The sequence below is a fragment of the Melospiza georgiana genome, chromosome 1 (assembly GCF_028018845.1).
Source record: "Melospiza georgiana isolate bMelGeo1 chromosome 1, bMelGeo1.pri, whole genome shotgun sequence".
Taxonomy (NCBI): Eukaryota; Metazoa; Chordata; class Aves; order Passeriformes; family Passerellidae; genus Melospiza; species Melospiza georgiana.
In genome coordinates, this window is record NC_080430.1 from 9,651,281 (window position 1) to 9,677,196 (window position 25,916).

A 25,916-nucleotide genomic window follows, 5' to 3' on the forward strand; every position below is an offset into this window, starting at 1 on the left:
CCAGGTGTCCAGCAGACATAAAAACTGCACAGAACCAAAGATCCTGCCTATGCAATACAGCTTGAGAAAATAGTTTTACTTTTATTCTTTCAGCAACCTCTCATCAATGAAGAAGCAAACTGAATAGTCCAGAAGCTCCCGAAGGAGGCAGATATCTCCTACAAGGCTCACATTGCCAAGGAAGACATGACAGCATAGGTCTAATGACATTTCTCTGAAATAATGATAATATTGCCCTGCTATCCATGCCAGGAAAGCATAGGTATCTTTGGGGATAATACTGCTTTCCAGAGGGCCAGTAAAATTGAAGACCATGTTTAGGTTACTCAGCTGGGGAATGTTTTTCTATACAAAACCACAAAAGACCACTGAGTGGGACTGCATGAGTATAACAGTTTAGAGCCCTTATTTCTAAAAGTTTTGTGAAAACAGGACTCCAGCATCCTGGTCTTCACAAACAGGAGATAGACAATGAAAGGCTGTGATTCTTTAGGCTGATTTGGAAGAGTATCTTCTCTGCATGATGACATCATGGTAGCTTCCCAAAGAATTTAAAATTTCCTGGATGACTCCAAGGAAATCAGTGTGTGCTTAGAATAGGATATATCTGTAAAATGTGCACCTGAAGTCACCTGAGATCTACTGGTGTAAAAGCACCCAATTTTTTTTTTCTCAGGTTGTCAGAGTTTTACTGGCCTTGCAGTTCAGACAACTGCAATTCTGGAAGTGATGGTATATCACACTTACCTACCTGCCACAAAAAAAGTGATTTCAACCAGTGCTGGTTTCTAAATTGCATTTCCCACATTTCAGCTGTGCCTGCATGTAATGTTTTACAAGTATATGAGTATATGGCAAGTATAAATCTGGAAGAGGAAAGATTTCTTAAAGGAGTAACCAGAGAGATAAAAAATAACAAACTTCACCTTTGCCATGTTTTGTGCATCTTAACTAACTCCAATACATGCTCATGAGGGCACAGCTGCTCCTTAATATGAATTGGCACAGAAAATTCCCCACTAGCACAGTAGAGCCACAGAGCCCAGTATGGGTTACAAATAAACCATAGCAACAATTGAATTAACCATTGAAAGGCCATGCAGAACCACATGTAAATCCATCGTGTGTTTTGCCTTTGTCTAACCCACCCAAAGCCTGACCAGCTTCCAGCAGATGCCAGTGCTCTTAAAGATAACTGCCACAAATGTTTCCTTTCTCACTCCCAGCATTTATAGTTGCCTGGGGCCCAAAGTAGGCAAAAAATGCAGTCCCAAGACAGCTGTAGTTTCTCAGCAAAGCTATACATTAAGGCTGTGTAGTCCACTATTTTATTGCCCTGCAGGACTGAAAATGGAAGATCATTTCTGCTAGAAATAAGAATTCCCAGCAGCCAGTAGGACTCAGTGAGCACTTCCAGCCTGGAGAGAAACAAAATAGCCACTAGTTTATGTCTAAAAATGTTATTCTACCCCACTGCAAAGACTAATATTGCTTCTCCCTAAATCTGTGTAACTGCATTCATGGTAACAGAGTTTCTAAAAGCAGTCAGTGAAATCCTAAAAGAAAAAAAAGAAAAGAAATCTTAAAACTTCTAAAAATCCCCAAATGCTTTATTTTTTTTCTCCACAGAAGGCAGACATACACCAGAGGCGATGCAAGGATAAAGGAAGTATTTACCAAAGATGGCCATCAGTGACAAACTTTTTTTAATAATATCATCTATCATGATAGTCAAAATTGCCAGTCATTACCCCCTCCTGATATGAAAACTAAACTCACTGCTTTTCACCCACTCTCTACTGAAAAAAAATTAAAATCCCTCATCAGCTCTGCTGGGAAGACCAAATGCAAATTTAGTGCACAAGTGTTAAAAAAGGATCTATAAAGAACAAAGTTGTTACTAAGTCACAGTAGTTCATTAAGAGCCAAATCTTTGGTAATACAGAGAAACCCTATTAAACTATGGGAACAAATAGTATGTATGAGTTTCCTCACATCTCTGAGTACAGACATTTTTTCTGTCACACATCACAAAAGTTTCTTCAAGGATTAAAAAATGGTCAATATTTCTACACTTTCACTGTATTGGTGTCAGAGAAAATACTGGACAAACTAACAGGGATTTAATGTGGTACCGATGGTCAGACATACAGAAACCTCATATTTTGGAGAGGACAGCAACAGCAGCAAAAATGCACAATTTTTCTTGGGCTCTGCCATGTCTCTCTGTACAGCTGTGTACAGCTGGATCAGGGCTGTGCCCTGAGAGTGCCTGGACAGAAGAGACCTGCAGCCCTCTCCACTGTCCCTGACCTGTCCCATGGCACCTAAATATCCTAAATATTTAGTTCCACTAAATACCCTGCAGCAGCAGCAAGGGTTTAACGTGTGTGTTCATTCAAATAAAAGGATTTCCATGGCCATTACTGAGGTTCCTGCATTTTCTTTTCCCAAGCCATGCAAACACAGGGGGTCACTTCTCTCCCTTGGACCTCTCCACCAAGCACCAGTTTGTCTGCAAGATGTGCCACAGGAACAGCACAAGGGGACAAGTTCTAAGTAGGCCCATTTCTTAAATGGTCACACTCATATTTGGATTATCTTAAGACCTGCATGAAGCTACAGGCATCTTCTAAAACATTATTAGTTCTTTTATCACAGAATTTTTTTTCTCACGTGGCTCCTTTGGTTTTTGATATTCCTGCTAACAACTTGTGCATCAGCAACATTCTGTAGAAAGTGTTGCTTGCTGCAGTTGTATTCTGCTGATAGCTTTTCTTCTATTAGTCTTTTATTTTACATACTTAATGTAACTGAAAATCTTTGTCCTGGTGGCCAAAGACAATAAAAGTTTCACTCTTTTCTTCAGTTTCTCATTTTATATATTTATTTTCTTTTCTATACTACTTCTTGTTACTGTTTTAGAAGAAATAATCTGTCTTTTCAATCTCTCTTCATATGAATTTTCCATGCCCTTAATCATTCTTGTCACCTTTTCCTTGCTCCCTCCATTTCTGCATTGTCCCTTTGGCGATGGAGTGACCAGCACTCACAGAAGGCTCAAGCATTGATTTATCCTTAATTAACTTCTAAAGCCCTCAAAGAAGCAAACAAAATTCTTAGTTAACAATGCCTGCAGAGCAATGGGGTTGACTCAGACCTCCAAAAAGAAGCTGAAATTTGGAAGAGCTTGCTAGGCAACCCTTATGTATGTTTTAGCTTCACACCCAAGTGCTTTCCAGTGAGGTTAACTAGGAGCTGCAGTTCTTTATTTTGTTCTTGGGGGTCACAATACACAGAATTTCCATGCTCAAATTCCCATGTTACTATACATACTGCTATCACACAGTACAGAGGGAGATGTATGAAATAATTTCCCTATATAAGATAAATTTTTATGTGTACATTGTTTTGCTTCCAAAAATACATTCAGCCCCATCACATTTCTCCTTCTATTGGATGTAAATAGCCAGCCATTGGCACCTTGTGCTGTGAGCCACTGCAGCAAAACCTCTTCCAGCAAATCACTCCATTTGAGGCATTTTTCCTCCCCAGAAAGCCAGAATGAACTCCACTTGAGAAGCTGAAAAATGGTAAAATCCAAGTTTCTTTTGCCCATGCTGTCAGAAAGGCACCAACATAGCAAATTTTACCTTTTCATCTTTCCCTTGTTCTTTTCTAAGCAGTGGGGAAGATCAGTATGTCTCCAACATGGGAATATTCTCCCCAGTGTACTGCTGAAGACGAGGGGGGTGTTGAGAGCAGCAGTACCAGAAAATGGGGGGTGCTGGTCCTTAGGGCTCCAGTGCAGCCCACCTCAAACCAGCACCTCTGCTGCTCTCAGTGGGACCAAGGAAAAGCCCCCAACCTGCATGGAGGCTCCTTGGCTCCCCAAGCCAGGCAACTCTTGATGGGGGGAAAAACAGTGATTGTCATCAGCCAAGCTAAGCATGTAATCCCAATACCAAAAGTGAGTTTTATCAGGATGATGTTGAGCTGTTCTCACTTTGTAGAGCAAGATCAGCCCTTTCTGAGATCTCTTGAGTGGCTGCCAGAATGTGGTTCTGCAAAACAACAGCCATCCTATATAAAAGGAAAATGCTGGAATCATCAAGAAGCCTGCAACTATGTCAGCTGGACAGGAAAACAGAAAATAAAAACTGCACTGAAATTCAGCAGGATTTTATCTGTATGAAAGATTAAAAATTTAAAAAAACTATTGCCCTGGTCAAAATCTGTGCTTGTTCAGAATGCAGCCATCCCAAAGAACCGTCAATAAAACATCACTTGTTTGTCTTTAGTAAGAAGTACAGAAACTGGTCAACAAAGCTAGAGAAGACCTCATGGATTTTCTCCTTTGGATAAGCCACTTACACTAAATTTGATTTTCTCCCATTCAAAAGCTATTGTCTCTCATCCTCCAAATTAATTTTGTTTCTTTGAGGGATTTAACTTTTAGGAATATCCTTTTACAGTCTCCCTTCTTTAGTCTTGGTTTGGTTGCTTGCTAAGAATACAAGTGATAAAAACTGAAAGCTGCAAACCTGAACTGGAAGGAGAAGAGCTGCAGGAATGCCCCAACTGAATTTAAGTAGAGGAGCAACACTGACAGCTTAGAACATATCACAGCAAAAAAAAAACACAGAACAAAGAAGTCAGGTAAGCTGTCTCAGTCCTTTATCATGCCTTGCTGGTGTGCATTAAATCACTCAGATTGTCTTTTTCTAGTGGTTTAGAGAACTGTAAAAATTTAGATCTCTGTTGTGCATGAAATTACAAGAGAAAGAAAATATCTTGGATAGAAGGCTCCCATCCCTGGAGCCAGAGCTTTTTCTCTGTTGAGAGAAATGAAATTGGGCCTCTTGTCCAGCCAATCCAAATCACATTCTCAATGTCTGACTTGCTGCAGCTCAGCACACAGGCCTTCCATGGATCTCCTTGCCCTCACATGTCACACACACCCACGAGGCTGTTTGGTGTGACACCTCTCACTTGTGCCCTTAAGAAAACTGGAGCAGCACAGCCCTAGGAGAGCTCCAGCCTGCTCTACCCAAACTTGTCTTATAGTTTATATCACAATAGAATAAGCAAAACTATCAGTCCAATCTGAATATTCCTACTAGCAACATCCCTACAAGGGTCCCCACAGGGCTACAGGCAGAGGAAAGAGGATTTGAGACTTTTTGTCCATCTGTCCCAAGCAAAGCAAATCTGTCCTGTCTCAAAGCAGCCAAGTCTGTGTGGGCTTGCCAGGGAAAAACCTCAGATGGCTGCAGTCAGCCTCAAACCCTTCCCAAAGGTGAAGCACAAACACACAGTGCAGGAGGAACAGAGATCTTGGAGGTAAGATGTTGGTGGTTTGGGCAGGACACAGCCCTGCTCTGCCCACAGAGCCAAGCACAGCACAGCTTCCCTGCACACACAGAGGAGAAAGGAAGCAACACAGCATCCCTGTCCCTCTTCCCTTCCCCATCCTGTGAGACTGGTGTGCAGGAGGAACAGATGTGCTAACAAGAAAGCAGTAGGAAGAATGCTTTTATATACCTTACAGACTTCAGAGAATAAACTGCAACCTGTTCCTGCTCACAGGCAACATGGTCCTACAAGAACTGACAAACATCATCTACCACAGTTGCTTATTTACACAAAATTTCTAATCCCTTTCAGAGGCCTTGGTATAAGATTTATCCTGCAAAAAAAACCCCCAAAACTTTCCAGTTAAAAACTTTTAAAAATGTATTTTTTTCCTTCCAGTGCAGCACTCTGGAGGAAAATGAAAGGATCAGCAAGCCAGATTGCAGTGTTAGCTGCTGAGCATTCAGAGAACACACAATAGAAGAATGTGTCAAATCTGAAACGTGATAACAGAGATGCTGCAAAAGAAAAAGGAAAATCTTAAAACAGAAAAAAGGGTAGAAGTGTGTAGGAAAGACAGGCCTGATTATCCTCTACATTACATGGGGGAAAAAAAAAAGCCATTGAAGACAGTATAGTTATTCCAGAAAGAAATCGGGACACTTGAGATGATGTACGGCCTGGGACTGCAAATCAAATACTCTCCAGCCCATTAGGCAAGGCTGTGGTTATCTTTGGCTTCTTTATAACATACAGGCTCTGGGACATAATCAATTTACCAGGGGGAGACAATCCATTGTACTTATCCAGAACCAGCCCACGCTCAGCTGGCAAACAGCCTGTGGCACCACAGGGATGGGTGAAAGGGGCTCTGAAGCAGGAGCAGAATGCTCAGGAGCTGGATCCTGGGAGCAGGAGCCTGGACCTTGGTGGTCCAGGACAGGAAGTTAGGGTAGATAAAGCAGAAGGAATTCTCACCCTCTAAAACCAGGTGGCTACAGTCAAATTATTAATAAAACTGCCTATTGAGTGAATTTATTAATTTTTCTTTGTTTGTGCTTACTCTGCTAAGAAACTGGGGAAAGTTGGGTGGCATGACCTGAAATGGTGCCAGGACCATTCAAAATATTTACTGGTTTAATTTACCAGGCAAGATGCAGCCTGCAAGTCCAGAGCACCTCCAGCACATTTTCTAAGAAATGCCTGTTTGGGTAAGGACTCTGGATTTCCCAGTAATTCAAATGAGTCACTAACTTAATTTTGCCTCCTACTATTTTTACTTAGCATTTTCTTACATCCTAGATACACAGAAATTTTTCTGTGGGATGCTTGGGGCACGTTTGTCCTTGTTTCACTAAACACCAAGCTCAAGCATCATACTTTTGAAAAATAAAGTTGGCTAAGAAGAGAGGGTCAGCATCACCTTCACTCTGCCACTTTGAATGAGTCCTATGCAGAAAAATGGACAACTACTTGAAAAAGATAGTTTTTAAATGAAATTGTAGACCTGCATGGCATCATCTCATCCAAGCACTCCAGGATTTGCATATATGCTTATTTTCCTTCCACACCTGCAAAAAGCCCTTTCTCTCACCTGCCTACTCTAATGTAAGGAGTATTTCACTCCGAGGTGTTGCTGCACTGCCACTGCTGCAGCAGCCTAGGGTCTGGGCTGTGGAAGTGAAATCTCCTCTGGTAAGAGCAAGTCCATTTGTCCAACACTGAGTAATTCACAGAAGTTATTCATGCAGACAGGAAAAGGCTGGAGGAGAGGCATCAGTAAAAGCCCAGCAAGCCCCACTCCTACAGCCTGTGTGGTTCCCCCAGGGCTGCCCCTTGGCCAGGCTGGGTGTGCTGGAGCAGAGGGGCAGAGCAGGGACAGGAGGTGACAGGAGAGCCCTGCTCCTCCAGATACACACCACAGGCTCAAATAAAGACTTCCAGAAGTGCCCTCTGAAATCCCTACCATCAAGCTCCAGCCCTTAAGATGGGCATTTCTCATTGAGCAGTATTTTTCAAAGTTGATTTTAAATGCTGTTACCAAATAAACCCCTATTTATTTGTATCCTGTTTTATTGACCAAGCAAGTTTGATAAATTTCTACTGCTTTATAGATTCATGCAGTATTTTGGAATGCCATTTAGAGCACTGCTACCATTTAACTCAATTTTATGACTACCACAGGAAGCAAGGTCAGGGAAACGGCAGAGTCCACTGCACCAGAGGAATGGAGGATAGCTCTGAACACTAATCAGATAAAAAATTGACTAAAAGTTAAATCCAGATTTGTACACATCCTGTTTTGCTTCATTCTGTTTTGACTTGTCTGACTTCAAGGAAGTGTTTAAACATAAGGCAAACTCTTCTTCTAATCACCTTGAAACACTCCCCCTTCTCCTCTCCCAGAATCGCTGTGTGTGACTACTGTGAATTCTGTGTAGTCACACATATTTTGTACACTGTGAAAACTGTCTCACCTTAAAGTACAGTGGTTTATGTAACTACTCTATGTACAAAGTATCTGCAGGTTCCTGAGAACTTATTCTGAGACAAAATGCCAATCAAAGATAGACAAAATTGTTCATATAATACACAATAAGCAGACTTAAATGGACAAGAACAACTCTTCTAATTCATATACCATGCCATATATGCTTTATCACAAAAAATTACAGCTTATCCTGTAGCTTTACGTAGTCATGAGATGATATCGTTTTGCTTCTTTAAATAAGGACACAGGAAAAGAAAAGATTAAAAATGCATTATGCCCTTTGTTTTCCCAGTAGAGAACACAAGCAAGCCTTCACAGCATTCTGCCTTAAGGCAAAATTTTCATCTATCCAAAATCCTTACAAAATGTATTCCTTCTGAAATGTTTACTAAATACTCATGTACTGAATAACTTCATCCTCAGTGATATCTTTTGTGCTTAAGTGTAGGAGGGTCCTTGAAAATTAGGTGATATAAAGGTAGAAGGTAATACTTTATAGTACAAATTATCCTCAGTTTACCAGCTTCCCTTGGTAATAAAGGTGATGTTAATTGGAGTATTACTGACAACTTGATAAATAAGAACAGCAAAATTTTCCTTTCCCCCTCCCCCCCATGTCACTTAGCCCACAATTTCTAAGGAGCTGATATACAGTATTACTATAACATTAAGGTCTAATATTATAATAACAAGTTTGCTTTTGAAATTCCGTCTGGAGTGTAAAATATTAAGCCATATTAGAGGTAATGAGTTATCTGTATTTAAACACACAAACCATGCATGATGGTTAAATAGAGGGTTTTTTTCCAGCAGATTCTTTCAGTTGGAGTCTTTTAAAATATTTGCAGCAAAATATTTATTGTAATTGTTGCAAATAGTGTGTTCTTAACATCTCTAATAAAAAATACCAGCGGGATCAAATCGGTAAGAGCATGGAGAAGTTCTTAGGGGCTTTGAATCCAGCAGGATAATGTAATTAATAAGACTGTATTTGACAAAGGAATATATAATTTATACATAATACAATACATGTAATAATGTAGAATTTAACATATAATTTACAACTATATGCCTGCCAAATCAAGTTAATTGGACAAGTTTTTAAAACAGTTGATGATGTAATCCATCTGCATGTAACCTTGAATACTTCAGGCAGTTTGAGAAAGAACTTAATTGTAAACTGTTTGGTCTTTTCCTCCTCACTTTTGAAAGGAAGTTCTTTTGAGATGAAGGAAAATTAAAAAGAATGTTATTGACATGAAATATTAAAAGGCAAGCTTGCTGAAGCCAGCTTCAGAGCATTTTAACTTTTGCCTTTTAATTCCATTATGGGCAAGGTTTTGCTGAGCATTATCAGTGATGCAGAAGACCATGCTCATAGGAAAGTTCTGCAGTGCAAAGTATAAAATATGTTGATGATTTAACATGCACACCCCCAGCGTTCCCCACACAGGGGTCAAAAGCCAGGGTTCAGCTGGACTCACAAATACATCACCCTGAATCAAACAGAGCATCCCTAAATCGTAGCAGTCACTACCACACACTCATTACATTAATAAATTGCTCACTAATGGGAGCAGTGACAAGTAAGATGTGCACTTAGTGGCCCTGTTTGCTGCCTGCTCCTGATGCCTGAATGCCCGCTTTTCTCTGGGTTATGTTCTAAAGTCTTCAAAGTGCATGAAGAAAATCTGCTCAGTGTTGTGAAATAAATCAAAGAGCGTCTGCTGAAAATTCCTAAAACGCTTCTGCCCTAATCTCCTGGACCAGAGAGTGGGCTTGCAGAATGCTAAACTTGCTTTTCAAAGAAGATCAAAGCAATGCCAGCAACAATTAAAAGCAGGGGTGCAGGTGCGCGCATGCGCGGGGGCTCCGCGGAGGCACCAAGAGCCTCTTTTTAGTCATCCTTGAATGCTAACGCTGACTTATCTAATCATTCCACGTGTGCTTTGAAAGGACAGGAGATGTGTTTGTGAGAGACACAAAAACTGTCCGCCTTTAGGGATAAAACGTAACATTTTACAAGACACACTATTTCCATTAATTTTGAAAAGCTCCTCAGCTACTGTCTAATTAAACCAGCCTGTAATTTTGTTGTTTAGTGATTCAAAGATAAATGAAGTTTCAATTGTGTATCTATCCTTCCTCCTGTTACTTAGTCTTTCAATAGGCTTTCCCTACCTCAACACTTCGAGGGCCAGCTGCTTGCCTTACCCCAACACCTGAATAACCAGGTTTGGCAGCTTATCAGGAGCACTGCAGCAGTTTAATTTGCCTGCTTCAACTTTTATCCAGTACTGGTTGTCCTGCCCTCTTCACACAGTTACACAAGAAATACTTGTGTTAGTAGCTAAGTGGAAGGAGTGCTCGTGCCTGAGGGAGGGTGATGTTACATGACAAGTGCTACGCCTCCAGAACGGGGGGAGACTTAGCAGCCAACCTGCTGTTTCCCTGATAATATGGTTTGTCTGTTTTTCCCCTTCTCAAGATGGCATTTCACTGCACAAACCAGAAAGGGAATGAAAAAACCCCCAAGGACCGCCAATAAACAGCCATGGGAAAAAACTCTTCCAAGTTCACAGGATAAGTAAGGAAGGAGTAAAACCCTGAATGAACTCCCCTGGCTAAACTGGGTTAGGATGAAAAATGCTTCTACTAAATGCTGAAAATTTAGGTCAGTCTTGTTTATGTGAAGATATAAACAACTGACATTTTGAGAAGCATGTGAATCGAAGTGATATTTCTGTGTTCTCTCTGAATCACATTGGGCCACCAGGCCCTTTTATACCAACCAATTTCTTCCCCTTCAAATAAAAAAATAAATCTGAATTGTCATGTCAGCTGTAAGCAGCAACACTTTGGAGTACTGTGCTTCAAAGCCTAGTGGCAGCAGCCCTGATATATTTCATATTTTTAAAAAACATTGAGTTAACTGAGTGGCTACTTGGGAAACATATAACAGAACCAAGTAGGTACAGTTTTGAAAGCTGCTTGCCTCTTTCCTACCCCCATATTACAGAGGTTATATTATTCCCCTATAAGTATCAAGAGAAGATGAGGAAAAAGATAGCAGATGCCCTTCTGAGACCTAATTGATGTTATCCAAAACATGCATTACATCAGATATCCATTACACTTAACACAGCTCAACGTAAGGTGATTCTGACAATGTGAACAGGGCTCAATCCTATTTCTCTTCAAATCCACGCTAATAGTTTATTATATGCAGACCAGGCACAGCGATTCATTTTGATAAAATGCTACTTAGCAGCATCAAAACTGCCTGAGCATTTTGTCAGTAGGAAGTAGGGCTTCCTACTGCTGCCATTGAAACAAATGGCAGAATTCCCATTTACTTCCATGGGTGGAGAGCCAAGCTCTTATAAACCTTTGTTTTTAAGGAAAAACATTTTTCCTCCCACTCATGAGTACAGTTCTCCTGAAAACCCAGTGGAACTGTTTAAGAAGTCAGGTGGTTAGGACCAGGCCTAGAGGTCAGGAACAAAGAATATTAATACAGTCTTGCTTTTGAAAAACTGAGCAGCAACCTCGAAGCATTGCTGTTGTTTTCAAAACAGAAAATGTCACTCTCAGATTTAAATATGAAGATTTTAAAACACATATAAATCTGTGAAGAAAAAAGGAAGCATATATTTCATTTAATGTCTGGATTACAGATTCTTATTAAACAAACCGAGCTCATTATAAAATCAATATCAACCACTACACTCCCAGGAGAAATGGCAAAAAAGGTCACTCCAAGAAATTCAAACAATTTTCCTGCTGGAAGGGCACGATTTTAATTACAGATACTATTAATTAGAGCTGTCAGTAGGAAGATTGTCCTGTTAATTATCAGAAATTCAGTTTCAAGTGTGGTTTTGGAACCTGGAGGGCTTTTCAAAAAAATTAAGAATTCCTGTATTCACAATTAATGGAAGAGAAAGCCTACCTATTGCTTCTGTGCTTTAAATAAGCCAACAGCAAGTCACCTATTAAAATCAAACAAAAATATTTATGGGCACAATCTCACTGGCCAACAAAACTGATAAACTGCTGTTTTGTTCACACTTAATCCCAGAGAACACTCCTTTTTTTTGTCTACAGGAAATGCTCTTGCTCTCACTCTGTCTTGCTTTGGAAGTCATTAAATGCAAAGATGTGATCCAATGATTTTTTTTAAAAGTAAACATGTCTTTAAAAGTGTAAACCAAAACCATTCCTGAAGATACTAATTGTTACAGAAACATTCATATTTATTATTCTGTACTTAATTCTCTCTAGACCCACCCTGTGGAAATATACTTAATGCATTACATCTTTAATATCTAAGAGGTACAGACAGATCCAAACTTTGTGAGGAAATATGAGTTTATTCCCATAATACTCTCAACTGCCAATTTAAATCTATCTCAGCTCCAGGATACAGAAAGGCTAGAATGTCTGATCCTAAGCAGAACAAGAAAGTAAAATAAAACTTGACAAAAAAGCGCCGTTAGCGAGGCCCCATGGGTGCACAATAGACAGAGATACTACAGAGACAATGTTTACACATTCTCAGATTCTTTTTCCTGGTCACACTCCAAATATCTTGGGTAGACCAGGGCTGTCTGGTTTATGACTATAACACATGCACTACCACACCAATAACACACCAAGAAATAAGTGCCATATGATCTAAAACAAACTTCAGGAAGATACAGTGTCTCTCCACCCAACACTTTTGAAACTGAAAGAGAAAGCTGGAGATTTCTGATTTATTTCTGAGAAGCTGAGTGCAGTCCTCCAGCATTACTGGGTACACATCTGCTATCATTGTTCTCCTAGAACCAGTCCTGGTTTACCTCCCATCTATCAGCATTAGATTTCATTTTATCTGAATAATGGCAGAAGGTGGCAACAGATCGGGTCAAAGGCTCTTTTCATATCAGACCCTGAAGAAGTCGATTACTCAAAAAGAGAGACATCTTCAGATAACCGTGCAATCCATTCCTCATAAATGTTAAAGATTTTTCGTTATTAATAGTGGCAGGGGTGACAGATTATGGATATTAATGTTATTTTTCTGAGAATTTCAATGGCAAGGGCTGGGATTTTATTTTTTTTATGCTTCTAATTAGGCACGAATTTACAGCAGCTACCAGAATAGCCAAGATTAATACCCAGTAGTAAAAAGCTGCCACACCGAATCCGCGGGACTATGAATGGAACGGGGGCGGGGGGGAAGCGTCGGAAACAAACCCACCCCCACGACTCCCAAGGCGAGAGGGGCCCCCCCGGGGGTCTGCGGGCAGCGGGGCAGGGCCGGCGGAGGAGAGCTCGCTCTTACCTGGTAAGCAGCGGGCGCATCGGAGCCGGCGTCAGCCCCCAGGGCCGAGAGCTTCTCCTTCAGGCGGTGGTGGGCGCGGTGGCGGAGGCAGTAGGCGACCCCCGACGCCGCCAGGACCCCGGCGATGCAGGCGAGGGAGAGGAGGGTGAGGAGGAGGAATTTCGCGGACTGCGCCTCCTCCCCGCGCTGAGCGAGCGGCGGGACGTTGCTTTTCTGCAGGGAAGGAGAGAGAGGCAGCGCCTGAGTTGCGCGGTCGCGGAGCAGCGCGGAGCGGGGATCCCGTCGGGGGGAGCACCCGGCAGCCCTAACTTTCGGCCGGGGAGGGAGGCAAACGGAGGGACAGGGACAGGGACAGGACGGCTGCCGTGCCCCGCTCCGTGCCCTCCCCTCCGGCGGCTCGCACTCAACTACCGAGAGGCGGAGGCGGACCCGCGGGATGCGCGCAAGCACCGCCGAGCGCCCCGCGGCTCCGCTCGCACCGCACCGAGGGCCAGGGGCTGCGAGGGGCGCAGCAAGGGAAAATCCGGTATTGTTTTTTTCTTAGTGAAAAATAAAACACAGGAAAAAAAAAAAAAGAAAAACAAAACAAAACAAGTAGGTGGCGATCCTTCCTTTTGTCTGTTGTAGAGGGAAGCGGTTTAAAAAAAAACCCGATAGTTCCAAACTCCTCCAGATTACTATTATTTTTGCAGCAATAGGAGAGAATCCTTCTAGTGCATTTCACTTGTCTCCATGTGCTAAAAAGTTGTACAATAATTTCCCCTCATTAGCTTCATTATAACCTATATTAGCAACAATTAAAAACGCAACATGAAAATGAAAAGACCAGGCGCGCAAATTGCAGCAAGACTCATTTGGCCTGCATTCCCCCTTTCACAATTACCAAGGAAATGAATTGAAAAGCACGCCCCTGCCTCAGTCCTGGTTGCTACAAGACGAGAACAATTAGCAAACTCCTTTCCACCACCTAATTTCGCGTGGTAACAAAATGGATTTTTCCCCATGAATGCCTAGCCGGCCTATTCATTATCTCTCCTCTATTAGTAATTTTCTGCTCCGTATTCAGCTAGCCAGCTCTTAATTTCCTCCTGTCTTGCAGTGTACACAGTGGCTCTTATGTCAGGCCCGGTCCATTTTTATCTTGTAATCATAAAGGCCACCAAAGCAATTATCGCTGGTCTTGACTGGAAAAGCTTGTCATTAATTAGCCTCCTTGCCTTCAGTGCTGCGGATTAGCCGGGGCTGAGGCTGAGTTAATGGAAATGCAGGTTCAGTCAGACTCCCGGATTTTCCTGCCTGGATGCGCCGCGCGGAGGAGGATCGCGGCTCCGTGCGCCCCGGCGGGGCGGCGGGGGGCGGGCACAGGGCTGGCCGCGGCCACGGGCCATGTGCCGTCCGTCCGTCCGTCCGTCCGCGCGGCCACCGCCGCGCCCGCCGCCTCCCCTCCCCTGCACGGCCCCTCCCCCAAATCCCAACAGCCACCAGGAGGAGGGGGCTGCACCCCCCCCCGGGGGCTCCGGGGCCGCCCCCTCGCCACCGCCCCCGCGGCCCCAGCCGGGCACCGGCCCCGGGGGAGCGCGCCCGGGGCCCGCGGCGGGCGGGGGCACCGGGAGGGGCAGCACCGACGGCAGCCGCCTCGGCCCCGGGGGGGTGAAGGGCTGCTGCGCTCCGCCGTTAGCATCTCCCTGAAAGGCCCCGTCCCCCCGGGGCCAAGGGTCGCGATCTGCATCTCAATAGGCGGCTCCCGCCGAAGTGCCGGCGCCCCCTCGCCGAGCGCTGCGCCCCGGGACGTTAATCCTTGTCGCCGCGGTGTTTGCCCCCCGTCAGCCGGGCAGGGACAAGCCCCGCACCCCCGGAGTCCCCCGCGGGCCGGCCCCGCTCATCGGGCGGCCCCCGGCTGGGCTCCGGGGCACCGACGGGAGGAAAGAGGCTGGCGGGCACCTTCGGGCACTGCTCCTGAGCCTTACGTCTCTGCTATCTCTACCACGGTTTTAAACGATTCCTTTCCTTCGGGTGCCGTGTGACAGAGCCGCACCAAGCACACAGGGAAAGGGCTATGCGAGAGATACGATGACAATGATGCTGACAAAGTGCTGTCAAAAGCTCCGAGTAACATGCAGAAGAGAAAGGGCGGCAGGCTCTTTCTCCCACTGGAGTTAGAGCTATTTTAGATGTTGCTTCCAACTTCGCCAGACAGTTTTCCCCGCAAATCCAGGGCTGCCGTCCTCGGAGCTAGCTGCCCTTGACAAAAGAATTGCTCGAAGAGCCCCCCCCCCCTACATATTCTCAGCGTACAGCTGCACTCGGGAGCCTGAAGCACAGGGAAGAATTAGAAACCTTCCGTGGGGCGTTCGGCGTTGCTTACACCTTGCCAAGAGTCTGCCCCGGGAGAGTCTGTGCAGCCCTGTCCCTTGTGACAGGCTTCAGCCAGCGAGGGCTTGCAAAGCCGCTGCACGTCCAGGGGGAGCGGCGCCCACGCCCGGCCCGACCCCCGTGCCCCGGGAGGGGATGGAGGCCCCGCGGCGGGAGGGCAGGGCCAAGGGCCGGGGGCACGGCCGCTCCCCGCTGCCCGCCGGCGCCCAGCGAAGGGGAAGGGAGAGGGGAAAGGGAGAGGGGCTCTGCCGGGAGCCGCCGGCCCTTCTCCCATCCCTTTCCTCCCTCCCGCCTCACGGGGAGCAGCTCCAGAGCCACTGCCGTCGGGGCCCGGACGACTCCGCTCTCCCCTCCCTGCCTGCGGGGTCTGGTGCTCCGGGCCACCTCGGCCAGCCCCCATGCCGCCGCCGGGAGGGACCAGCGGCTGATCCTGCTGTCCCAGCGGCTGATCCTGCTGTCCCAGCGGCTCATCCCCCTGTCCCAGCGGCTCATCCCCCTGTCCCAGCGGCTGATCCCCCCGCGCCGTCCCGCAGGAAGCGCCGGGTGCGGCCGACGGCAAAGCCCCATCGCCCGGCTCCGGCTCCAACCCCGGGCCGCGCATCGGCGGCGTCCCTGGACCCCGAACCGCAGAGGGTAGCCCGGTCCCCAAGCACGCCCCATCAGGACACAGCCCCCACTGTCCCCAAGGCAGCTGGAGGAACCCGCTGCCCTTTCATCCTGCTCGATGACCAAACATCACATTATGAAACGGGTAAAAATTAATCCGACGTGTTAGTTACCAGCTCCTTCCCTCCTCCCACCTCTCCCCCCAGCCGCCCCGCTGCCTCTAACCAAGAGCACAGATTTCCCCACCTCGCCTAACCCCCTGATTCTTCCCTGCAAGAAGGCCCCAGCCTGAAATGGAGCCCAGGGTTAATTAGAGGCGTCCTGTCAGCCTTGACTTGAAATTGAAAGAAAAGTGTTTAAATATTTATGAATTTGACATTTACAGTCGGATGTCTTTTAAAGCAGAACACCTCTCCCTGTGCTGGTTGGGGCTGCCGTGGTGCGTGTGCCTGGGGTGGAAGGGGAACAATGGCTATTGCATAACAAGAAAAACAAATTACCTCCCCACCCAAGGCTTAACAAATAAATAGACCACATAAATTACACGCAATTAAATATTAAACTCAGCTACATGTAAGTATGCATTTTTAAAACTTCACATAAGAGATTATATTGACATTCCTCTGAATGATTTTCTCCTTCGAAAAGTGTGGAGTATCAATGAAGTCCCAATGAAGGAAAAACAACTAATTCCTAAATGAATGGCTTAGAAAGTGAATCTGAATGAAGAGGCTTTGGAGGTGTTCATCCAGCCTTGCTTTGAAACAGCCCGACCTAGCTTAAATGCTAGAAAGCAAAGAACAACAGCACACCTAACACACACAGCGTTTACTTGAAGTGCACTGATTCTGTGAGGGTCTGTGGGTTTTTTAAGAGGAAAGAAAATTCTTAGTGTCTGATCTCATGTAGGCTTTCCCGGTCCCTCGACAGAACACATTTTATATACACCCAAAAGTGAGTCATTAACTAGAGCAGCCATAACACTGGAGTCACAAATCACTGTTCTAATCAAAGCGCAGCGTCCCGTTCCGCGGTGTCATCCCATGATGCAGCAGAACAGTCGACATTTCAAACGAATTCCAGGCAAATGTCAGTAAATATTTAATGTACGCTTTCATGTAAATAAGTTCTCACACCTATGCTGGAAGTGTTGGAGAAAGTCTTTGTAAGAGCAGAGAGGAGCTCCCCATGCAGCGATGTGGAAACTCACCATCCAGATGCCTCAGCAGAATTACACTTCATTATTTACTTTAGGACATAGGGCATGATTCTGGTCCTTGCAAAATTCTAACTAAAGTTGAGGTTTTGTTTTGCTTCATAAATTTAAAAAGATTTCAAACCCAATCTGCCAGTTACTGCACCTGACCACTCTTCCAGTTAGCAATGGAAAAAATCACTACAATTAATTTTTAAAAAACTCATCATCTTTTTTTTGCAATTTTTTCATGCTTCGATTTTTACATTTATATTACACAGCTTTGTTTCCGAACAATAATAAAAAAATTGAAGATTTCTTAGTAAATATGGGCAAAAAGAGGAACTTCAGATTATGATTTGTTTCAAAATATTAGAACGTTAAGAAACTCAAGAGGTGCTATTTTTAATTTGGAATTCACTATAGAATCTAATAAATGAGAGAAGTGAGGCGGAAATAATCATGTATTAATTCTGTGCATTACAAAATCTTTTCAGAAGCTATTATCAGAGCAAGAGGCATTGTGGTTTGGATTCAGGGTGGGAGAAATCCTTTGTGCAACTGAAAGCTATTGTTCCTCTGTGCAGATGAAATTGTACTTGCAAATATGCCATTCAAGGAGGGAAAAAAGTACCTAGGCAGAAAAAAAAGAATTCTACAAGAAAATCATTAGTCTTAAAAATAAACTTCTCTAAAATAAGTTTTGGTTCATTGTTTGTTTGTTTTCTAAGGAATATCTTGTGATAACAGTTGCAGCCACTGACATTACATGAAAATATAAAGGATATGCATATTATTTCCTTATATAGAAAGCATGAAGAAAGGGATGGATGTGTGTGGGTGTGTATATATATAATGTGTGTGTGCGTGTTCATATCTATGTACACACACATCCCTGTATGTCTGCTCATTTATATAAATCTAAACTTAAATTCACTTCTAGTAATTTCCCTCTCCCAGAGGTTATCTGAGACATAGGTTGATACACTCTGCTGGTTAAGTTTTGATAGGTTACTAGAAAACCAGAGAAACACTTTACGTCAGGAGGAGGCTGGCTACCATAATCTGTCCCCAGGAAAGCTACAGAGAAGATTTTTTTACCTTTCATAAAGTAAGAAAACAAAACAGGAGGGACAGCAGCATCTCTCCCAGCTTTGGTAGCTGTGCCTCCTCCCCTGCTGTGCTCCCAGTCAGGTTAGGCTGGGGCAGCAGGGCCTGGGGATGATCACCTTTTGTGCTGTAACACCCCTTGTGTTCAGCACTGCACTCCCAAGCTGTTTGGCCCAAGCTACTTGTTGGTGTTTTAAATACTATCTTTGTAGTTACTGAGAGATTTCTAGGGCCGCTACCTTCTGACTCCCTGCTCACACACCCTCCTTCTCTCCCCGGAAAGCTCACCTGATGCCAGGATCACTTTCAGCAAATGTCAGTTCATCACCTGAAACGAGGTCAATTTAATGCTTTTACTCGGGAGGATGAAATCGGATGGGAAGGTACTTTTTGCTTCTTTTAGGGGTCGGAAAGATTAGACAAATCGACAAACACAAAAGGCAGATGGATTTCTGGGAACTGCAGCTTATTCAAATCACTGAGAAAGGTCACTGCAAAAGCCACAGATCTATTCATCTGTAGGGGTACAATGATCTTTCCACAACCTTCAACACCACAAAGCACTCTGGAGCGTCTCTACACCTTTTAGTAGGATTAATACCATGAACAATGACTGAATACAATCAAGAATTCACTGAGTTCAAAGATCCCTTGATCAATGGTAGATATTTTCTTCTGGCTTCCTAAAGGCAAACAGAAGTGAAGTTTCTGGTTAGAGTTACAAGAAATAAGAGCTATTATTCTGAATCCCACTACAAGGCGGTATTGAAATGCCAGAATGTCCAAGTACCCCGAAGAAGTTTGTGGCATGGAAGGAGTAAGGTTGTGAAAGAGGAAATTCAATGAGCTTCAAGATGTTCATGAGCATCTGGGTATTTTTTGAAGTCAGCAGTTAGGTAAAGAGTAAAGCACAAAAGCCTACAGCATCACTGAGACAGCGCAGGGGTAACACACAACTCAGGAAACCGGACAGCCACATCCATGCCTGTGGAAGAGGCAGGTGAGTCGGAGACGGAGGAGCACGGCCCATCCTGTCCGAAGCCGCACAGTGCACCTCTGAGGTGGCAGCAAGAAGAGGAGGGCGCGGAGACGGCGAAGGAACCACGGTGAAGAAACTTCGATCCCCGTCTCTAAGGACTCGGGGGCAGTTAGGGCAAAGCAGCAGAGTGGGTGCACCAGGAACCAGGCTTTCCTCCGCAGCCCAGGCTTTGTTAGCCGGAGTAAAACCGCGAAAGAGAGGGACTCGGCGGGTCTAAGTCACAGAGTGTCAGAGCCCGAGCCAAGAGGTCGGTCAGCGATAGCCGAGTTTAATCAAATATCTTCAGCTAGCAAGGGAAACACGAACCGCAGCGCCAGCGCTGATCTAATGCTGATGCTGAAGGCACATAATTCAGGGATTAGATAAGGCGACCTTACAGCCGAGTGCCAGCAAACGAGCCAGCTCTCGGTTATGTTGCAAGCACCGGCGGGTCCGTCGACGGAGCAGCCGCCCCGTCTCGCAGGGAGCCGGGCCGGGTCCCTCGGCCGTCCCCGCCCGGGGCCGGGGCTCCGCGGCCGCACGCCCACACCCCCGCGGGGTCCCGTCGTCGGGCCCCGAGCCGTGAACGCGTCCTCGCCCCGCCGGGCCCGCTGCCCCCTCCGCCCGCGCCTGTTCGACGGCCCCGGGCCGGGAGCATCCCCGGGGCTGCGCTCGGCCGGGGGCGTGCAGGGAGGCGAAGCGAGCCCTCCGTCCGCCCGCGCTGCTCCGCGGACACCCGGCCCGGCCCCGCCCGGCGGCAGCGGCTGCCCCATCCCTCCCGGCCGCCCCCGCTGCCCACAAGGCTCCCCCGAGTCCCGGCCGGGCCGCCTCGGGAGCCGCGGGCGCTCCCCCCAGCCCGTCCCCGCCGCATGTACCTGCTGCCGGCGTGCCGGGACGGGCCCCGCTCTGCGAGGGGTCGGCGGGCTCTAGCAATCCTCCTCCGGTGCCAAAACTTCCCCCTCTCCCCCCCGCCCCTCCTCAGCGCAGACAAAGGCGGCGGCCAGCGCAATTGCCCCTCGCAGCCCGCAGCCGCCTCCCGGCTCGGTGCGGCGGGGGCAGCGGCGGCCTCGGGCGGCCCGGTGGTCCCCGCGGGGCGCGGGCGGAGGATGCCGGCGCGCCCCGGCGCTGCCCTCCTTATATCGGGCTGCTCGCAGCCCCTGCCGGCTGCCGCACATGGCCCATCCACCGGTTGCTATAGCGATGCCTCCCCTCCACATGTTGCTGGCAGCAATTGGCTAAGGAGGTCTGGGCTGTGCAGAAACCCTTCGCCGGAGTGCGGCGATGAATGGACACGGGCTGTGTCACTCATTTGGAAAAGCTGTTTGGGGTTTCTGTTGTGGATGTGCGTTTTTTTTTTTTTTTTTTTTTTTTTGGTTTTTTTTTTTTTTGTGGTTTTTTTTTTCCTTTTGGTTGATTTTTTACGTGTACCCTCCCCCATCTTCTTCTTTTTATTTTCCTTTTTTTTTTCTTTTCCTTGGTGTCTCTCTTGCAAGATGGAAGTGGAGGGTAGAACAATGACAGAAAGCCAAAAATAAAATCAAACAAGGACACCAGGGAAAAGCTACAAATCATTTGCATCACAATACGGCAAAGGAGCCCACAACGCTTCTTCCTGAAAAGACTTTCCTCAAAAAAACCCCACAAATCTACACATTGCCGAGCAAAGAAGACCCAAACTTTCTCCCCTCTCCTCCTCGTTCTCCAAATGACACAAGAAATTAGGAAGGAGGAGTGTGTTCCGACCAGCCCCGGGACAGTAACGAAGTCCAGCTCGATAAATAGCGACGGGCGAGCGGGGCCGTGCCGTGCCCGCGCTGCGCACCCGTAACTCCTCGGCAGAGCCACGCTCCCGCGCAGGGGCCCGGGGCAGCACCGACCCTTGGATCGAAACGGACCCTGCAGTCTTCCCCATCTCCTCAAATTCCCTCATGCCGCCGGCAAACACGCTGAGCCCCCCCCCCTCCCCCCATCCAGCATCTGCCCACGGAGTGCCCCGGCTGCGGGAGCGGGACAGGAGCGGGCGGGGAGCGCCAGGGTGGCAGGTCCCTTCCATCCCCCTTCCCCCGCCGGTGGACAGCGCTCCCGCTTCCCTGTCCCCATTGTTTCCCGCTGTCACTGCGGCTGGGGATGGCAGCCAGGGCAGAGCCGGCTCTCCTCTGTCCGTGGAGGGGGCAGTCCTTTCCCTTTCCCCTTTCCCTTCCCCTTCTCCTCCCCAGCCGTCCCGCCCCCACGCCGCCGCGGCCGCTGTGCCCCGGCTCGCCCCGGCCCGAGCGGCGGCGGCTGCTCCCGGGCAGGACCGTCCCGAGCCGGGCACTGCACACACCGGACCCCCAGGCGGGCACTGCACATACCGGACCCCCAGGCGGGCACTGCACACAGCTCCCCTCGGCAGGGACCCCCAGCCGGGCACTGCACACACCATCCCTCGGCAGGGACCCCCAGGCGGGCACTGCACACAGCTCCCCTCGGCAGAGACCCCCAGCCCCGCCCGACCCTTCCCAGCCGCGGAGCGACCCCCACGGTGGGGCGGTGCGGAGGAGGCAGTGTGAGGGACGGGACGACCATGGCACGGCATGGCATGGCATGGAACGGGCATGGCCACCCGTACCCCACACCCCTGCTGTCCCGGGGCTCGGTCACTCGGTCGCCTGCCCGGCCCCGGCGGGCTTTGCCTTCTCGGCTGGCCCTGGCTCCCCGCGGCTGTCCCGGGCACACTGCATTAGCGCCCTGTAGCAATTCCTTTGCCCCCTTTTCCTCCTTCCTCCTTCCAGCCACCCTCGGCAGCCGGCACCTGGGTAAGGGACCAAGGAAGGGCAAGGGCCGCCTGAGTTCCCAGAGCATCCCTGCCCGCACCAGAGTGACACTTCATTTAAACTGCAGGACAGCACCGAAATGTCCTCACCATCCCCTGTACAGCGTCCTCCTGCCGGGTCCTGAAAGTGCAGAGTGGTTTTGCCATGGGCTCACCCCCACTAACATCTCGCCCACACCCAGCCTTCCCATTCCAGGGTGAGGAAGATGCTCTTTACATCACCACCGTTTCTGAAAAGAAGGTTTCCAGGCAGGAGAGGTTCTCCTCACCTGGCTGCTGTTCATACAAAATCCTTCACGTTCCCACAGATTAACACAAATTTGGCTTCTCCAAACATTTCCTCAGCCACGTTTGTATTGCTTGGACTGAAAGCATTGCTTTGTCAGTCTGTCATGCTGAGAGGACCCTCTCAGTCTGATGTTCTCCTGCCCCTGGAAGCCAGAGCATACAAAAGCTGCTCACTAACCTGCATTGCTTAGGTTGAAAGATAAATGAACCCGCCAAGTGATTTCATTAAAAGGACACGTGTGTTTGCATATTGATCCTTCTAATGAACTGTCTGAAACTGATAAATACTTCCATTATCTTTGCAGTTTGTATTTAGTATTTAAAAATATATTAATTAACATTTCCTGGAATAATATTGGATTTTTTAGAACTATCATGTGTTGAATGGGTTGAACATGAATTTGGCTGGCCAGGTGTCAAGAGACAGCAAAATATTAGTTAAATACTATTGTTTTTTAACAGTGAGATTTTGAGAAATTTGTGGTGAAATTTAAAAAACTTTTCACGTTTATATAATTTTCATTACTTTTATCCCATTCTAAATATGACCTTTGAAGCAATGATAGATACTTGTGAGGGTTATGTCACAGGGAGAAATTATTTAAACATAGATTGTTTAATGTGTTATTCATTAAAAATCTAGAAGGTGTTGAGAAATAGAAGAAATAATTTTCAATTGTTTACTCATTTTAAATTTAAAATCGGTTTTAAAGTATCTATAAAACTGTTGGTCACATATCTGTGAATTGACTTACTGATAAATTTTCTTATATGACTTAATTAATTAAAAAATGGGAAAACAAAACCCCCCCTGTTATAAGCAGCATTCCATTATAAAATTTCTAGAAAGTTTCATGTCTTTTTCTCAGAAAAAAAAGTTGACATTGAAAGTATAAATGACTTTGAGACAGTTTCTTTGGGTTTAGCGCATCTAAAAATACCGGTATTTTGAAGATTCACATTAACATTCATCCAAATTCAAGAGCTGTGTTTGAACTATGCCTAAACTCAAAATATTCTAAATCTTGCAATTTCAGTGAGAATGATGCTGAAACGTATTCCCATTTTTGCACAGAACAAAACTCTTGCCTGAGAACCACCAATGTTTGTCAGGACTCCCTAAAAATCTGTTCTTCATAACTGGACATTGAAAACCACACTGACCATTTTGCCTTGATTTCTGACTACAGATCTGTCTGCACTTCTAAGTTCAGCCACTTCATTCTGCAAAGCATGCAGAATGCACAGCATGAAATAGATTTCCATTCTTTTAAAGCATGTATGACAAAGCTAAAACACCATTTAATCTCATTTGTTGTTTTGTTTATCAGTTATCCTTTGGAGCCTTGCTCATTAAATACAGATCCAAATATGTTGCAGAGGATTTTCCATAGATTTTCTGTTCATGTGGATATTGAAATCAAAGTTGAATTTCCTTCATTCTGATAACCAAAACATTTTTTCCAAATATTAACTTCCTATACCACATGCATTTAAATTACTTTAACTTTAGGAATACATGTATTAAGAAAGAGGCAGAACTCTCATGTCTTGAAAACATCACACCTTTCTTATAAATAAAACCAATATCTCTAGGACCATAATTTAAAAACAGAGTTAGCAGAATTTTAACCTCTAGACTCCACTGAGTTTTATGTCTTATCTTCTCATGCTCATCTGTGAAGATCAACAACAGACACATTCTACTAGCAAATTCTAGAGCTCTTAGCTTTATTAAGAAAATTATTTCATTCTGGCTAAGATTTGAATCTAATTAATCTGTCTTGCAGTTTAAAAATGATAACTAAATTCAAGCTGCATACTATTCTTCAGAGACAGCTTAAAATATTAATTAAGTAAAGAGTGCATTTTCCATTTATTTTAATTACATTAATACAGTTTCAATAAATAAAATAGTTCTATGCTTCATCAAAACAAACTCAGATGCAAATTTTCCTGTTGATTACTTCTCTGTTCACATTGGCCCTCTTGACTGTTTATTTTTAAATAGGAAAGAGATGCAGAAATGTTTGGGGGTTCCCATTAGCAAAGTGAGGTCCAACAGTCTGAAAAGGTCAGTTCAGTCCTCCAGGGGGCTGATGTAGCCCTGTAAAAGTGGCATCCTGATAATGTATTGCTTATTAAGGTAATTAGTAAGATAAAACTGAATGAATTTATAGACATTTTTAAACAAATGAAAATCTTACTGTATTACATTTTTCTAGGAAACTTGAAAAAACCCCAAAGCTGTTGGATTGCTCTGATCCACTTGCCTTGCTTCCTGATCCACTAACAAAATATTACAAGACTAGTGGATAAATTGCATTTTAAATAATCAATTTAATTAAAGTTGACGTGTTCTAGATTTGCAGGTGCACATCTTTCTTGAGATAAAGCACAGGACAAGGCAGAGGAGTCTGATTAGTAGCTACATCAAAAAATAAGTGTAATTCTACCTAATTCAGTAATAATTTTATCCTTCAAATATTTGAGCAGCAGCATCAGATGAAGGAAAACTAAATATTGAAGACAAAGTTTCAAAATACCTTAGGAGTTACAGCAGGAGTTTTGAAACCTGCCCTTTATACAGAACATTTTGAGTGTCTTTGTAGGGCCCAATCCTGCACCCTTCATTTTAAGAAATCAAATACAAATCAACAGAACCAAACAGAATAGCACCTGGAACACAGCAGCAAATGTTTTCAGAGTGAGGATTTATGTAAATTGGTATTTCACAAAAAAAAAAAAAAAAAAAGCACTATTGAAACTTTAATTCCATTGTGATTAGGTTTATATTCACAGAATATAGATAAAAATATTAATCTGTTTTAACATGAGACTAAATACTATTATTATGAAAGCCTGGTTAAGAAGCTTCTATAAAAATGCCAATTTAAAACATGTTTAATGGCAAAACGAGATGAGAAATGCATGATTTTACATTGTGATCTTGTTATAACAAAATGTGGCTATCATTGAAATGCTGGACTCCTTTTATGCATCAGTACTGTATGTGCCAAGAATTCAGAGAACTGGGAGGTATCAGTTTTCTCCACTGAAACATCAGCAGATGAGTTTGTTAAAGTGCTATTTTAATATCATAATGGAAAGGGAGTTTGTTTCTTCTTTCCTGAGATGAAAACAAATGAGTACAGTTTAACTACGAAAAAGTATTTTCAGAACAGTAGCTAGTACTGCAAATCTGAAGGAGATCTGAAATCAAGATGTGTTTTTTCTGCCTTTGACACAGATATTGCTCTTTCTATCTTATCTCCTAATACTGGTAGCCTCAGGAAAAACATAGATTATGTTAGAAAATTGTCCTTCATTATATTGATC

General features: G+C 45.2%; 1 protein-coding gene and 1 long non-coding RNA gene across 2 annotated transcripts in view; both read right to left on the reverse strand.

Moving 5' to 3' along the window:
- Nucleotides 1-25,916, reverse strand: part of PTPRN2 (protein tyrosine phosphatase receptor type N2) — a 638,409-nt gene that overhangs the window by 92,806 nt on the left and 519,687 nt on the right. The window contains exon 13 of the mRNA XM_058038495.1: nt 13,176-13,388. Coding sequence (XP_057894478.1) covers nt 13,176-13,388 — 213 coding nt within the window. The remainder of the gene's footprint in view (nt 1-13,175; nt 13,389-25,916) is intronic.
- On the reverse strand, nt 16,705-20,475 carry LOC131092032 (uncharacterized). Its single transcript, XR_009115454.1, has 2 exons — nt 20,353-20,475; nt 16,705-19,834 (listed from the first exon to the last, which is right to left on the reverse strand). It is a non-coding gene; the product is annotated as an uncharacterized LOC131092032 (long non-coding RNA).